This window comes from Aptenodytes forsteri, unplaced genomic scaffold (assembly GCF_000699145.1).
Source record: "Aptenodytes forsteri isolate BGI_AS27 unplaced genomic scaffold, ASM69914v1 Scaffold172, whole genome shotgun sequence".
NCBI classification, from domain to species: Eukaryota; Metazoa; Chordata; class Aves; order Sphenisciformes; family Spheniscidae; genus Aptenodytes; species Aptenodytes forsteri.
Window position 1 is genome coordinate 12,223,175 of NW_008795018.1, and position 16,940 is coordinate 12,240,114.

The window sequence follows — 16,940 nt, forward strand, 5'->3', positions numbered from 1 at the left end:
TCATTTAGCGCAGAAGGACCTTTTATCTTTTTCTTTTAAGGACTAAGTGTCCACAGTATTGACTACAGTTTATTGAAAAACAATTCTAAAATATGACAGAAATTATGTTGGAATGGACATCTTTGATACAGTTATGTCATCAGCTAAAAATTACCTTAAAATTTTTAGTATGAATCAATATTTAGGGAATCAATATTTTACATACCTTGAACATTTTATTTACTCCCCATACCCCATGTGCAAAAATTTGATTTTATAAGTTATCTTCGTCTTTCCCATTTTGAAAGCTATATGCTGCTTCAGTTCATAACTTCCCTGATCAGATAGTGGAACCAGCAGCCCTTGTTGGTGGTGTTTCACCCCTGAGAGGGGTGAACTGTGAAGAGTTTGACTTAAATTTACAGCAGTCAGGAGCTGATGCTATTTATATACCTGGAGGTTTAAATACAAACATCTCAAGAATACTCAATAAATCACAGACATTTTACACACAATTGTTTCCTATAAAATTATTTCATAATTATATTTTAATTGAACTTCCTTAATATATTGCATTAGTATTTCTGTGAAATGTTGTCGCTTTTTAAATGCACTAAAACGATCATACCTTTTAAGCAAGGAAAAGAAGAAGAAGAAAGTGGAAAATGCTAAGATGGTCAGCCTATTTACACTGGTAAGATTTATTCTCTCTATATATGTGTACGTATATATACACGCAGACACATTTAAAAGTGTAAACAAAAAATGGTTAAAATTATGTTAGAGTACTGCATATATGGTCTTATCTCTACCAAATACTTTGATACTACAGAATATTGGTTATAGTATAGCAATCAAGCAATTCTTTTTGTGGATGTGGGTTTATTAAAGAAGCTGTCTTATTACTGACACGGATTCTTAGGAGTCTTCCCTTAGTAAGTTATCATGCTAAACACATCCATGCTAGATTTTTGTTTGTGAAAGGTAGGGATTTCCATGTTCAATCATTTCTGGCCTCTGTATACCTAAGATTATGTGTGGTTTTGTCCTCTAAATTACTTGAGTCAGATACTAATCACACTAATTAGCCCCATTAATCATTATTCACTCACCTGAGTCAGCAGTAAAGGGCAACTCTGCCATGGCACTGATGAAACTTAAAATTAAAAATTATCTACTAAAAAGTACCTTAAATTCCAGAAGTTTTTTATTTTCTGTATATTTTAAAAAAAGGCAATCTGTTAATATTTAATCAAAGTAAATCCTAGGTCCTTTATTAGTAATACTGAAATGTTTTATATTTTGTAGGTTTAGTGTGCATAATGCGCAGCAATGATATGGCAAATTACAGAAATAAAATTATAGCCCATGATGCTGGCCAATGCTCAATTTCTCTGCTTTGCTATACCAGCTTGCACTTGTACAATTGCATCATACCACTATAATCTACAACAATAAACTTAGTATTTTGCAGTACAGAATAAAGCCAATGATTTTGTAACAGATGAGCTCAAACTTTATTAAGTTCAATGGCAAACGGTATTTATGATTTCAATACATTTTGATAATGTCTATGGTACATTAGGAACAGTTTTTCTGACTGCATAATAATGAATTTACAGTAAAAGTAATTATTGCCTTAATTATCACAATGCCATTAACATTTCTTATAATATGAACTTTAAATGGCAAAGTTAAAAAGGGCAAATTTCTTATGCCTTGTTTTCATATGGCCTTTCTTACCCAGCTGCAGATATTGACGCATTAAAATAGTACACTGCTCTGGTTTTGAGATTTTATAGTATAAAAGTGCTTATATTAGAAGGATTTATGCCTGTACATTTAAATTGTTTTGTAAACTTAATTTCTAATCAGATAAAGTTGTAGTTTTGTGACACTAGGTGTACAATTGATAGCTTTTTCTTGACTTTCTTGACTTTGTAGACATAACATTGTGTTAGCATTCTAATACGACAATAAGAATTAATTTCTCTTCTCACTCACAGTTTCGATACTCCAGTTGGTTGGATAAATTACTAATGATACTAGGCACTCTCCTGGCAATAGCCCATGGAAGCAGTCTCCCTGTTGCGATGCTAATTTTTACAATTGATAGCTTTTTCTTGACTTTCTTGACTTTGTAGACATAACATTGTGTTAGCATTCTAATACGACAATAAGAATTAATTTCTCTTCTCACTCACAGTTTCGATACTCCAGTTGGTTGGATAAATTACTAATGATACTAGGCACTCTCCTGGCAATAGCCCATGGAAGCAGTCTCCCTGTTGCGATGCTAATTTTTGGTGATATGACTGATAGCTTTGTTGCTTTCGGAGGCTCAAATTTTTCAGGTAAGAATGTATCTGCTATGAAGAGAACAATGGCTCATATTTGGAAAAGAGCCAGGGAGATTCAAGCATCTTGACAGGAGATATTGATGTCAGAAACCCCAACTTGCTACTATACTATGATGCAAATTAGTAACTCTTGTGTTTGTTGTAATAGATACACTATGGAATTTTTTTTGCTCCTAATTCTTAGTTTCTGCATTAGTAAATTTTATTTTTAATTTTTTCAAATTATCCACTACAGTGCACATTCAACAAATCATGTTTAACTGTGGCTGTGATAAATAGCAAGAGGCTGGTTTTCCATCTCCTCAGCATGAGTTCCTGTTGATTCCCTTGCATCAAATCTGACAATTATAGTTCACAAGGTGAATCAGATCAGTAAATTGATCCAACGGAAAATTCGCTACCAAAAATAAAAGTACTAAATTTCTTTTGGATTAATTTGTTGAATAGCCTCATTTGCTGAATCAGAAGTACGAAATCAAACACAAAGGAGGGCAGGCATGCACTGCTGGATACAAGAGGGAGGAGAGATACTGTCACTTTGGTATCAACTCACCGTTAGACCGGATTATGTTGTCCTCTGAACTCACACATTAGATGTTAAACTTGTGAACAGGTTTGTTGCCTGAAATATTATCTAATAACATTTTATTAAACATTTTAATAAAAGTCTATGGTGATGCAGAAAAAATAAAGGATGTGACTGTCTTCTGCCCTGCATCCTTTTTGCTCTTATTATGCTGCTATAAGACAGAAACATGGGCATACTGCCTTTATCAGAACAAGTAATTTATGATCTACTCCTTCCCAAGTACAATAAATTGATCAGATTTTTAAGGTGCAAATGCAAAATGCTGCAGCTGTAGTCTTCTCAAAACATTTGTCACTAAATTCTTGTGTGGGGCAGTAAAATTTTAGGGCCAACACCAACATTATAGCCAATGTTTTCGTAATGGGTTAAGCTATCTACAGTTACTGATTTGATGTCAATGTCTAGGTCTGTATTTTTAATGGGTTTTGGCATTATACAAATGCCCTGTGTTTTCAAAAACGAAAAAACCAAACTGAGCATTTAGTGAATGCCCAGGAAGACCTTTTAATCTCAAGTTACACTGATGTAGTTTTGTAGTCAGTGGAGTTATGACTAACCTTATATTAGTATAATCATTGGTTTTGTATAGGTAGAAGCCTGAAATCGTCACACTCCTCCTTTCATTAAAATTAGCTTGATTCAAAAGAAGATGTAGCAACTCAAAATTTGCTGAACAGCACGCAGGAAAACAAATTTGTTAAAACTTGCTCTATTAAAAGTATTTACTCTTTTCTTCCTTTCTAAGGAAGCTCTTCTGCAGTGATCCTCTTTAGAATTTCTTGGCAAGCTGGAAAAAGACATGACAAGGTAATTAGAAATTGATATTTCCTCTCTTTTTTTTTAATGTAGGCACACATTTCTAGTCAAGCCATTCTTCTCCCACAGATGTTTTGCATACTTTAAATAACATAAAAGCAATGGTTGATTGAATAATGTATGTAACTAAAGATTTGCACATGAGATTATTGGAGGCACTGGGAGGATTCTTGAACATCCCCAGCCATTCCCAACAACTTCCCTGTAACCTCTTGCTCTCACCCATCCAACCCCCTTTTCAGGGGTGCTCTGTGTCCCAATGCCATCTGCATTTCCTTCCTTCTACCTTCTCTTCCTCTGAATTTATAGACAGTAATTGTTATGCTGAAAAATTATATTATCATCCATCGATTCCTTGAGCTATGGTGAATCACTGATAAAAAGCAGAATTAAAATTGCCAGATAGTACCTACTTTGCTGCCAAAGCATCGAGTTCAACTAAATTATCTGGACTACAGAAAATGCAGAGTTAGATTACATGCAACCTTAAATCTAGCATTCTAGAGCTGGCAATAGCAGAAGACAATAGTCAGTAGGTGCTTCTGCTACAAAGCTTCATAAAGAAAAGGTCAAATAAGCAGAAACATCAGCTGCCAATAGATGTGTTTTGTTAAGGGGCTTTATTAACCACTGTCCATAGACTCGGTTTATGCAGGATGTCTAAAGTTCATGTGCAATTTCTTGTACCACTTCCGCTTCTTTTCTTCAGTTTGAAGTCTGTTCCTCATTAGGTATTGAAAAACATCTGACGTCTCAGGAATGCTGATGTGGTCTTCAAGGCAATTGTCTTTTCTAAAGAGAAGGAGGAGATAAGGCATTCGCTCTAGTAACTCTTGGTGTTTTATATTGAAGTGCGTTATCATTTCTGGTAACAGTGGACTGTAAGCTTATAGATCATTTAGATTAAGTAGTTAAGTTTCTAATTAAAAGAAAATTATTTACACCAAAAAAAAAGTTCTTTACCCTACAATAAATGAACAAGAGCTAGTTAGGAAAAGGGTGTTACTTAGAAATGAAGAACTCGTATGTAATGAGAATGAACTGGCAGGGAATTGGCAATTATGTTTTATAAGAGAGTATGGATGCACAAAGTTTGTTGCTTCCGCAACGTTTCTGTCAGTTAGTCTCTGACATGAATGCGAGTAATGCATACACGCCTTCAGAGGAATATACTTGTGCCCAGTGATTTGAAAGCAAATTTGAAGGCAAAATTGCAGAACAAAATAATTTGTGCATGGGTAAAGTTACCCTAACTGTTCTATGTTTAGTAAATATCTGATGCGTAGTTGCACAATATTTTTAAAGTCTGTCTTATGTTTATTCCAAAGGAACTTTAAAAGTTGTTCTTACTACGTATGCAATTATAGAATTCCTTTTCTGACATTCACTAAGATCTTAGTCTCCAGCATATATTTTGACAAGTCCAATAGTTTTATAAAGTATCGTATAAACAGCATTTTCTGTTAAAATGTAAAATTAGATCATTTTAATTTAATTGAGTGTTCTGTTATTCTTGCAAATGTAAAAAATACCCGATTTATTTTCTCTACGGCAGTTAATTTTTTTCTGTATTTCTATCTGTTTAATTATTTCTTTCTCGTAACTGGTCTTATGGTTGGATTGCCTTTAAAACTCTATCACTTGCTGTTATTAATTTATCTTAATTTTAAAGATATTTGTGTTAGTGTTTTAATTTCCACTTTGAAATGAAAGTAATGACACAGCATTAAAATCAACATATTTTCTTTTTTTTTTTCTACTCAAGCGTATCTAACCTGTATTTTAAGAGCAGGATGTACTAGAATCACACAAGGTATTACTGACCCTTATAGCATAAGAGTAGTGTGTAAATCAATGTGTCATCTATAAGTCTTTTAGACCAACAACCAATCAGAACTATTTTTGATTAAAGGTTTGGGGTTCTTTTAATCTCTGAATTCATATCACATCATCTCAACTAAAAACAATAGGAAGCATCCCATTGTCCTCAGTGGGCTATTGTCTAGGAGTCACTACTGCTTAAAGAACAAAGAGTACAGGAAAACAGACAAGCTGACACAAAGAAAGTGTAAATGTTAACATAGATCTACATCAACACCTAAATGTTGAGAACTGCCTGTTCTCAGGACCCTAAGAGATGGTCTGTTTGAGGGAGATCTTTTATTAATATCATGCATGCCACCTTGTCTTTTAGACATTCACTCTGAAAGTACAACTATGAATAAAAAGCAGCCCGAGTTTCTCTTTAGAAACAAATCGTTGAATGAGGAATGTATTACTTATTAGCAGCACAGGAACAGGCTCTCTTTTCTAAAGTTTCTAGATAGAGCCTTGAGTTAGTGTGTCCGCTGGTTTGAAGAAGCAGCTGTTTGTACCCACCCCTTGTTTCTCTAAGAACGCCTGCCAGCAGGTCAAATAATAATAAAAACTGTTTACAAAGACAAAGTTCTCACATAGGTGTGTTCAAGTACTGAACTATACATGTGGACTTGGTTGTGTTTGTTACTCAAACAACAGTTTGGCTAAAACCTAACTATTTCTCAAAAGAAAAAGAACCATTATTTTACAGTGCAGTGAGCATTTACTCTCGGTTAAGTTTCAGCAGTGAATTTACAGAATATATTTCATCAGCATGGAATCTGGCAAAGATATCAATCCCTTTTGATACAATTTGTCCTGAAACAAAGTCCAAGCATAAAACAATGCTCTGATGTGAAGTAACATCATAAAGTAATTGTCTGAATTAATTATTGCTGAATTTTGAAGCAGTGTTCTTGGTTTTAGTTCGGTAGTTTCTGTGTAGAGTTTTAATGGAGCTGAAGATGATCGAGGTCAATATTCAACTATCCAGCATTCAGTTAGGCATTAACCCGTTTTTATTAAACAGTTTAGATAAAGTTCATTTCATAATGAGTGTAGTTCCAAAGTCCCTGACTAAACTGTATGGTATCAGCCACAAAAAAGACTGGATTAAAATTTGAAAAGTTTCATCTATAAAGCCATTCTCTCCTTTTTTTGAGCAGAGCATTTGCACACAGATTCCTGCAATTTGCTCCTGCCAAGTTTCATGCTACAGTTCTAAAGAATCAGTATGCATAACTTACTACAGTAAGGGAAAGTCCTAAGAGTTTTAAAGAGTTTTACATTTTTTGCTATGTATTTACTTTTATATAGATGCAGTAGCCTTACAGTTACAGGTAATATACACCATGAATATTTAGCCATTGGGTTTGGTCATGTTTTACAAACAAGGAATTAGTTCCGTTACATTTTTCTGGTTTAGTTCTGGTTTAAGTTCACCTGTAACTGATGCTGATGTCAATTCTGAATCAAATCAAATCTGATTTGATTCTATTTGAACAGTTTAAAACTGTGGCTTAAATTCAGTTCCAGTTTGAGAAATGTAGTGGTTCACACACTCCTTGGTTTTGATTTGACACCCTGCTCATTGCACCGAGCTGAATTAATTTAAAAGTAAAATATCAGCTATGAGTAAAAGAGCAAAAGAATTTTTGACCTAATGGCATTTGCTTGCAATAGATGTATATATAGTAATGCTGTATTCTCAAATTGGGAGATATTTACAGCATCCATGCATATATATTTATATAAACAGGCATGTTGTATGATGTAAATGTGTGCATGAATATAGGTATATATGATTAGGTCTGTCTATATGTGTTAAAACAAAAATGTTATGGAGTTTTTGGAAATGACACATTTAAGTGAAAAGGGTATTATATCTAAAATATAGTTCTAAAATATTCTTATGAGAAAATATATACTATGTTGACAAAAAGAAAAAGTTATTCCTGTCTAACAATAGCTTCGTTTCATTTATTGCATATCTGAAAACTGATATTACATATTACTCATAGAAAACTTGGCAAGTTTTACAGAGAAGTGTAAATCCTAGTATAAACATATAAATTCTAAGTCAGGTCTGAAACAGAAGAAGTAAGCATCAAGCTAAATACAGACTAACGAGGTAATTAAAACTATTTCAATGGAATCTTGCCTTTTTTTTTTTCTTTCAGATATGCATACTACTATTCTGCAATAGGAGCTGGTGTTCTTCTTGCTGCTTACATCCAAACTTCATTTTGGACCCTAGCAGCAGGCCGGCAAATAAAAAAAATTAGAGAAAAATTTTTTCATGCAATTATGAGACAGGAAATTGGATGGTTTGATGTAAATGATGTGGGAGAACTTAACACTCGTCTTCTAGAGTAAGTATACTATACCTTTACCACTATTATTTTATCTTATTAAGCATGTACGAGGTTATGAGGTACAATTTTTTTTATTTTTATTTTTAAATTGAATTATTTCATTGTGAAATGGAATTTCACTGTGAAACTAAATTGAATTATTTCATTGGCAAATGAAGTTTTCAAGTTTTCTCATGGAGAGTCTCAGAGACTGAACTTCTAATACTTCTGATATTGGACTGACACAAGGATATCAGAAAAGCATTTTGACAAGTTCCTGTGAACTCTGAGGATGACTAAAGCCCAACCTATGAGATTACCCCCATGAAGACAAAACATAGTTCATTTCTGTGCACACTGAGGACTGAATAAGGTGCTGACTGACCCCAGCAGTGTGAACAGCTTTAACTGCATGACAGGCTATTCCTTTCTCTTTGCCTACATGAAAAGCTTTATCTTTTCTTTCCAGATATCCCACAGTTTCCAAACAGATCAAAATTTGGAATTAAGAAAGTGAGAGTAACTTTGCACTGTAGGCAGAATTTCAACCTTTTCAGACAAGAACAGGTTTATAGCATTACGTTTTCACAAGAAATATGAAACTTTCCTTGACCACACTGTATAGTTCTTTATCTTGAAGCAAACTATTGTTTGGAAGTAATTGAATAATAAAGATTGCCCTCTATACAGATGCCCATGTAACAAAACTGAAAAGCTTTCTTGTGCTTTCTACATTTTCCTTCCTGTCTGGACGTAATTTGTTTTTCAGTGATGTCTCCAAGATTAATGAAGGAATAGGTGACAAAATTGGATTGCTTGTTCAAGCAGTAACAACGTTTGTAACAGGATTTATTGTTGGTCTCATAAGAGGATGGAAATTAACCCTTGTAATACTAGCAGTCAGTCCTGTCCTGGGACTTTCAGCAGCCCTCTGCGCAAAGGTAGGTTAGCATACATTCAGTGTCAGGTTTTATATTCATGAGACATAATGAAATAAATCTACATATCTGTAATTCTTACTGTTAGAATGTATTGCTTAGAACAATTATAGCTTTTGACAACATCTATGTACATAAGCTTTTAGATGAACTGTATATAAGTACCCTCATGTAGTTTGAATGTTATAATTCCTGTAGATTGGACAGACTTGTTTGATTTTAAGCGGTTTCTGCCAATATAGCATATTTTTATATAGAAAAGGAAGCAAGATACACAAGTAGAATCCACATCTGTAACTGTTAAACTTCATCAACATGAGTACTTGTTCTGTTGAAAGGAATAATTGCACCTCCTGAAAAATAAGTGAATAAATTAATCCAAGTCTTGGTCTCACACACAGAGTTTCTTTTCAGAGTTGTTAACAGCTTTGGTAAGAAATTTTAGACAGACTTAGGTGAGAGAAGTACTAAATTACTTCTCTGTAAGTGACTTATGTAGTTTGGAAGCCTTCAGATTTTTATAGTACTTTATTTCCTTTACATTTCAAAGACCATATAAGCCTTCTCTGTCTTGAGTGAGTGTATTGCGGAAAAGGTAGGAGTAGAGAAGCATGTGCTACATAGGTCTACTGGCTAAGAGTCTTCATGGACTGTGGCCAATTAATGTAAGCTATAGAGTCCTCTGGCTAAGGTAGCCAGAGATGAGAATGAGCTGAGGAGATCTGCCTGGGGAGAACCACACCAGCTCAGTATGAGTAGTCATCTAATCTCCTGCAATGGGTGAAAGCAGAGTAGAAAATCCAGCCCTTATTTGTTGAGAATGGGTAATGTTGAATTATTTGTTTGAATTCATAATGTACTTAAGGATTTTGATATTGAACATTCTGCACTCATACATAATATAACCAAAAGGCTTCATATTGGAAGAAAGTAACTGTGATAAAAGTGATTATGAAGTGCTTAAGCTCATTTTGTTTTTCTTAAGTCAAAATATTTGATCCTGTATTAGGTTCTCTCTGCTTTCACTGACAAAGAACAAGCTGCATATGCAAAAGCAGGTGCTGTTGCAGAGGAAGTTCTGGCAGCAGTCCGTACTGTAATAGCTTTTGGAGGACAGGAAAAAGAAATTAGAAGGTAAGAGCAATGTTTCCTTTCATCAGCTGATTTTAAAGTACTCGCTTCAGATGGTTTGAAATTTTCTTGTATCTTTGCTTTTGAAAACTGTCAAAACAACTAAGTCTTATGCTTCCTGCATTTTTAGGTAATGGGAAATTGTCTGTTACAGGCTATTATAAGTTTCACTACATGTTGAAAGACAATTAGTTATTTTTCTAGAAAATGACAAAATAAGTTGATATATTGTCTCTACTCTAGAAAGTGTACAAACTACTTTAAACATCACACAGTGAGAGCTTTAGACAAAAAAAAAGGCCCTGCTATGAGAAGAGACGATGGTATCATTGGTAGTCTGATTACATAGTACTTGTTGTGAAGGTACTAATAAACATTATCTCTATTTCCACTATACTGTAAAACTTCATTCTTGTGATATATTTTAACCTTTTATCTTAAGCTAACAATTATAATCTCAAAACCTGTCATGAATGGTTCACGATCAAAGTTCACTGACCTGCAGGTTATTTCAGGAACTTGAATGCCAGTCCCTGAACTGCAATGCCCTTTTTTTTCTATATACCAGGTTGACTGAAGTTGGCCTTTTTAGGAGTTACCTTAAAGTCTCTGTGCCTGACTACCAGGCTTACCTTTGTACAGTCTTAGGGTATATATTTTATATATCTTGTTGTACTTTGTGAGTGTTCTTTTTCTAATTCATCCACAGAGTTTTTGGTGCTGTGTGCCATGGTACAAGTCTGAACAAGTCTGAAGTTCCATTTTGAACTTCTATCTTTTTTCCAGATACCATGAAAATTTAGAAGATGCTAAACGGATTGGGATAAAAAAGGCTGTTACAGCTAATATTTCTATGGGTGCTGCTTTCTTACTGATATATGCATCATATGCACTGGCCTTCTGGTATGGAACTACCTTGATCTTAACTGATGATTACACTATTGGCCATGTTCTTACAGTAAGTATTAATGAGCAAATTCCCAATAATAGTAAAAAATGCTAAAGAAAATACATTAAAGTTTATATTGGGAACTTATTTGAGTTTAATAAGAATTATGTGCCAAAATCAGCAAAATAGCATCCCTTCTTAACAAAAAGATTCTCACCACAAAAGCCTACATGTTGTTTCTATAGTATCTCAAAATCTACAACAAGCCAAATAAAACATATATTATTTTCAACTGTTTCTATATCTTTTCTGACTTCCATAAGATCAGACTGATATAGAAACTGTTCAATCAAAAACTGAAGTACATACCCTTCCTAGTTGCTATTTGTTTTCAGATTTATGGGGCTGAATATATTTTCAGGATGCAGAAGCAAATACTTTTTTTTTAGCTGTTGTGTTGTCTAAGTGGATCATTTTATTGATACTTTTCTTATATTTTGCACCATAAGAGCTTGGAATCACTTCTCAGTGTTTCTAGAAATCAAGGGGGAGAAAAATATACTGGTGACTAGGAAATATCTCACCATCTAACCAAAGGAAGAAAATCATAACTCATAAGTTGTGACTTAAATTCTTCTCTTGATGTGGCAACCATTCTAATTTTGTATGAGATATCAAACAAATATGGTAAGAAGAATAACTCTGTTAACCATGACGAAACCCAGCCAGGAGACCATATGTATATATTTATATCTTTTTTAAACTACCTGTTTTGTTTTATTTATGAATCACTGAAGTTTGCAAAAAATGGCTCTGATGTGTTATTGGCTCTTTTGAACCTGCCTATTCTTTTTAAAGACAGGCTGGCATACAGAACATCTTAGTGAGGTTCATGCCCTTGTGTGTAATTTTTTCAGTTCAAAGTATTTGCAATTTCTGTTGTCTATGTTGTAGTTCATTGGAATGGTGTTTTTATAAGATGAACAGGAGGGTGTTGCCTTATTAGGTATCACATCTGTGAATGACCACTGTTGGAGAAAAGATGATGGGTGTGATGGACCTTTGCTCTGATATACTGTGGCTGTTATCATGATCTCTGTTTGAGCAGTGTGTTTTTATTACTTTTGTTTTGATACTAGCTGAAAGCAATAAACTATGCTTCTCTGAGAAAATAATATATTTTTTCTTTTTCTGTTTTTTCTTGTTTGCTTGCACTCACTCTCTTTCATTCCAGCAGAGGGATCCTTTATTACTTTGTGATGGAGAAGCTGGATTTGTATACTTCTATGTCACTGTCACTTTGAAAGCAGAATGATAGTGCTTTGCCTATCTGTCTTTGTTCCATTGGAAGATATGCAATATACTTTCTGGTCTTTGGAACATCATTTGCCAAAGAATGAATTAGAACAATAAACCCTGAGACACCAAGTGTGATTATACATTTTTTTGGCATAGATTTTGCAGGTCTCAGTCACTTTTTCACTTCTTATCAATATGTTTGCAATATTCACATTGTGCAGGAACTCAGTTCTCAGCTAAATCTTAAAAAGCCCTTTTCTTAATGTTATTCTCTGTTTAAGAAGATCTTTTCATTTTTTCTTTAATTCTAGATTCCTTAAACTTCCGTTAACAGGCAATGGAGCCTCCCCCAAAGACATTCTAATATAAATAAATAAATGTAATTCTCTGCTTACATAAGAATTGATATATGTCACCAGAAACATTTCTTTCAGGTCTTTTTCTCTGTATTGATTGGAGCTTTCAGTATTGGACAGACTGCTCCAGGCATAGAGGCATTTGCTACTGCAAGAGGAGCTGCCTATGCAATCTTTAATATCATAGACAATGTGAGTATCTTTGCCCTCACTCTCATTTCAAAACTGAGAGACCCTTCTTTTTAAAGTACAAGCACTATTTATGGATATGAAATTAGTAAAAGTAAATAACAGTGTGTAAAATAAGCAGAAATAGAAACATAAAAGCAGATAGAATGTGTAATTATTAGTCAGTTCCTCTTTGTCTTCTAGAGTTACCAGTTCTTCCTTCAAAGGTAAAAGTACTGGATCTCTGAATCACTTGGTGTTGGAGGTATCCGCTAATGTTTTTATCATGAAGGGCACGTCTATGGTGCTGTATAGATATGTGATTACAGCCGATATAGGTATATGAAATAGGTTTCAAGGTATCAGTGGCACCACCAGTAGCGTGGGTGTTGGCAAATCAGTAAAACACAACCTGGTATCCTTGATATATACTGCAATTGCCAAGAAAGTCTGAAATCAGGGAAGCTGCAATTTTGCTAGCTAATGAAGATCTATGAAATGCAATGTCATGTTTTGGATTATTGTTAAGATATGCTTCAAGTTCTAGACCCACCCTGGATGGAAACAAACACAGTGATAATTAAGGACTCTGTTTCTGCTCAATGGTCAGTGGATTGGTTCTTTCTCACACAAACTGTTTCAGCAGAAAGGGTAAAGCTATAAATGAACAGCGTATGAACAGATCATTAGAGATGATCTGTTCAGGTTAATCATCAGCATCAAATCATCAGGATTTGAAATGAATCTCAAATTATGGCTAGCTGTGGGTACAGTCTCAAAGACAATGTACTAAATTCACACAAAAGCTTAAATGGAGAAATTATAAAAGTATTCTTGCATGAGCAGATCATCAATATAGTAATGAGGCAGCAAAACATCATGCAATTTACATGTTTCAGAATTCTCACCTAAATTACTTTAAAATTACATTTAATATCTCTGCAGAATAATGGTGCACTGTAGGACTTCTTTATGAAAAAAAAACATTAGGAAATAAGTTGGGGGTTTTTTTGTATTTTGTTTTGCACAGGAACCTCAAATTGACAGTTATTCAGACACAGGTTACAAACCAGACCACATTGAAGGGAACTTGGAATTTCAAAATGTTTACTTCAATTATCCATCCAGACCAGATGTTGAGGTACTGTAAATGAAACTTTATACATATTACAGTTAAACATGTGGATCATTTGTTAGGAAAAAAAAGTAACATAAATAACATTTTGTTGAAAATATAACAATTCCAAGTTGATTCTCTAATTTATATAAAACTACCTTGCCATCACAGTGGTTTTAGCTAGAATTATTTACACCTTAGCTAAACACGTTAAATTTTCTGAATAATTTTCTGTCTAAAGCTATAGTCAGTGTGGCTGTGCAGTAAAACTTAAAGATTTATTGATATCAGAATCTAAATTTATGCATCTAACCCAAGTGTTTGTGTATAGTAATAATGAGACAGTGGGTTTCAAAAGTACCTCAATGCAGACTATGTCTCAACCAGTTAAAGAAAGCAGATCCAGCAAGAACTTGTTATATATGGAATAGAGATCAGAATCTGTATTTGTCTGTCTAGACAGAGAAGTTTGCTTTTTAAAGCACCATCATAAATTCAGAGTCTTAATGCAGTGGAGGTGGAAGACATTTGAATGATTTCTGAAAGTATTTTCATGAAGAGTGTCTTTGCACTATGTAACTATTTCCTTCCCTACCTTGAAGGAAAATCTCTGACCTTGATATAAGGATCTTTCTTACTTTCGATAGGCAGAAAGGAAAGACACAGAGCTTTTATTTTTAAGCCATTTTTACTCATAAATATGTTAAATATTTCGTCTTTTCCTTCTATCAAGAAAGTGAATGAAGTGAATGTGCTTGATTTTTCTTCATATAGAAATATAAATGAAAAGACAACTATTGATCTCAGTGGATTATTTTATAAGTTTATACAGGTATGATACGAATAGAGATTTCTCCCCCATGGTTTCAGAGATAATAATTATAGGAAGTTAAGGCTACACCAAACATTCAGTAAGTATTTCATAAATTATAGTGAAGAGAAAAATAAGGAGGTCAAATAACTCAGGGTAGTTAATTTCTGCCTAAGTTTAATCTACCTGAATGTCAAGTTAACTCTTCTTTTCAATAGGATTAAGTGCAGCAAAGTAACTGACAGGCATGATGAAGACTGCAAGTTACTTCCTATATCACTAGACTGATTTATTTGCTGTCCTTACTCTCTCTTCTCTGTTTGCTTTAAGCTGTTAGAAACAGCCTAAGTTGATTTAATTATGGATTTTATTTTGGTATAGGAAAAAGGTTCTGATCAATAGTCCACTGAAATCCATGGTAATCCACAGGTTTTAGATCAACTTCTATTTGCTACTTTATTTACATTAGATTTGTTTGAGTTGTTCTGTACAAGGTCTATAGACTACATTACTTATAGCATTATGACCAGAAGATTAAATAAGGCTGCTTCATAAATTTTCAATTGCTATTACTTATATTGGACTTCTTGTTTTGATCTAAAAATATTATAGCAAAATAAGACATACTAAAAGTTATGATTTGTCTATGCCTCTTGTTCCTAAACAGTGAGATATATTTCACTTGTAAAGCACACAAATATTGGTAGTAAAGGCGAAGAGGCAGTGGTAGTGCTGAGGGTAGAAATTAGGAAGAAAGAGACAGTGACAAGGACACAGGGCCTCAAGGTATTGGGAAGTATATTGGGAGAATATCGGAACATATCGGTGCATGGCTGTACATTTAGAATGGAAAAATGCACTTAGCCATGATGCAGATGCTGACATTCAGGTATGCGTAGTTCATTGTAGCCTAGTCCTTCTAGAAGACTAATTAGCAAAAAATATGCTTTTCACCATTTCAATATACATTTCCAACCACAGAAGTTGTACAAAGTAGTGAAAGCTGTACAGACTCCTGTATACCTTTTGTCCTGTAAAGTAGAAACAAAAACACTTTATTCCTTTTTTCCTATTGTTGTATCTTCTTACTGCTCAGGTTAGCAGGTTAAGCAGAAAGGTGGGCAAAATAATATATACATGGCATGGACATGCTAACTGTGTGTCTGTTCTCCAGCCCCACTACACAACCCAATACAGGTTATATTCTTGAAAATAAAATGAAAGAGCAATTACGTGGCACCAAAGAGCTACATTTACCCTTTGTAAGAGTCCCAAGGAAGGCAAAACTTTGTATCTTCCAAGGTTGTGAAATGCTATATTTTATGCTGACTAGTACAAAGAGGTTATATATTGTGCAATGAAATGTTACTGTTGTAAAGAAGCCCCACCAGCAATTCTAATCAAAAGGGGAAAAATACTTCAAGGTTACTAAAATTACTTTCTTTCCAAAAACAATGTAGAGTATATCCTGTCACTTTTAACCGTGACTTTTACTGTACAATAGTTTTCCTGTAGTTTGCATGGTGCATTAAAGAAAAAGGTGAGGCAACTTAATACAGAAATATTGTATCAAATTATTTCTATATTATATTTTAGTTATGGGTAGTAATCATATTATTATTATTTTGTTGTATGAACTGGTTCATGATATGGGTAATTGTGAAGTGTGTTGTATAATACTTTGATATTGGACCAATTGTGATGTAAATATGAAGAAAATTAAGCTGAAGTCATTAGTTATCCAAAATTTAAACTCACATGTTTATAAATTTTATTTTATACTAGATTCTGCTATAAATATGAAGGATGCTTTATTGTAGTCTTTAGAGTTTCTTCAAATTTACACTGACATTTTTACATACTGTTACCTTTTTGGTTACCTTTCTTACATGCACAGGTACTGAAGGGCTTGAATCTCGAGGTTAGTTGTGGCCAGACAGTGGCCCTGGTTGGTGGCAGTGGCTGTGGGAAAAGTACAACTGTTCAGCTCATCCAGAGATTTTACGATCCCAAGAAAGGCACGGTAAGATACCTCAAGTGAGATGACTGCTCTGTGTGTCACAGTTGTTGGAAGCCTAGTTCTGGTCTCACTGCCCTTGTTCCAATGACATGGTAAAGTCTCCCTGTGATGGTTTTGGCTGGGATAGAGTTAATTTTCTTCATAGTAGCTAGTATGGGGCGACGTTTTGGATTTGTGCTGAAAACAGGGTTGATAGATAACACAGGGATGTTTTTGTTACTGCTGAGCAGTGCTTACACAGAGTCAAGGCCTTTCC

General features: G+C 34.1%; 1 protein-coding gene across 1 annotated transcript in view; it reads left to right on the forward strand.

Moving 5' to 3' along the window:
* Positions 1 to 619: 619 nt before the first annotated feature.
* Positions 620 to 16,940, forward strand: part of ABCB1 (ATP binding cassette subfamily B member 1) — a 47,874-nt gene continuing 31,553 nt past the window's right edge. The window contains exons 1-10 of the mRNA XM_019471097.1: positions 620 to 673; positions 2,186 to 2,333; positions 3,674 to 3,735; positions 7,782 to 7,973; positions 8,725 to 8,896; positions 9,903 to 10,027; positions 10,811 to 10,982; positions 12,647 to 12,760; positions 13,767 to 13,877; positions 16,562 to 16,687. Coding sequence (XP_019326642.1) covers positions 3,728 to 3,735; positions 7,782 to 7,973; positions 8,725 to 8,896; positions 9,903 to 10,027; positions 10,811 to 10,982; positions 12,647 to 12,760; positions 13,767 to 13,877; positions 16,562 to 16,687 — 1,020 coding nt within the window. The 5' untranslated portion in view covers positions 620 to 673; positions 2,186 to 2,333; positions 3,674 to 3,727. The remainder of the gene's footprint in view (positions 674 to 2,185; positions 2,334 to 3,673; positions 3,736 to 7,781; positions 7,974 to 8,724; positions 8,897 to 9,902; positions 10,028 to 10,810; positions 10,983 to 12,646; positions 12,761 to 13,766; positions 13,878 to 16,561; positions 16,688 to 16,940) is intronic.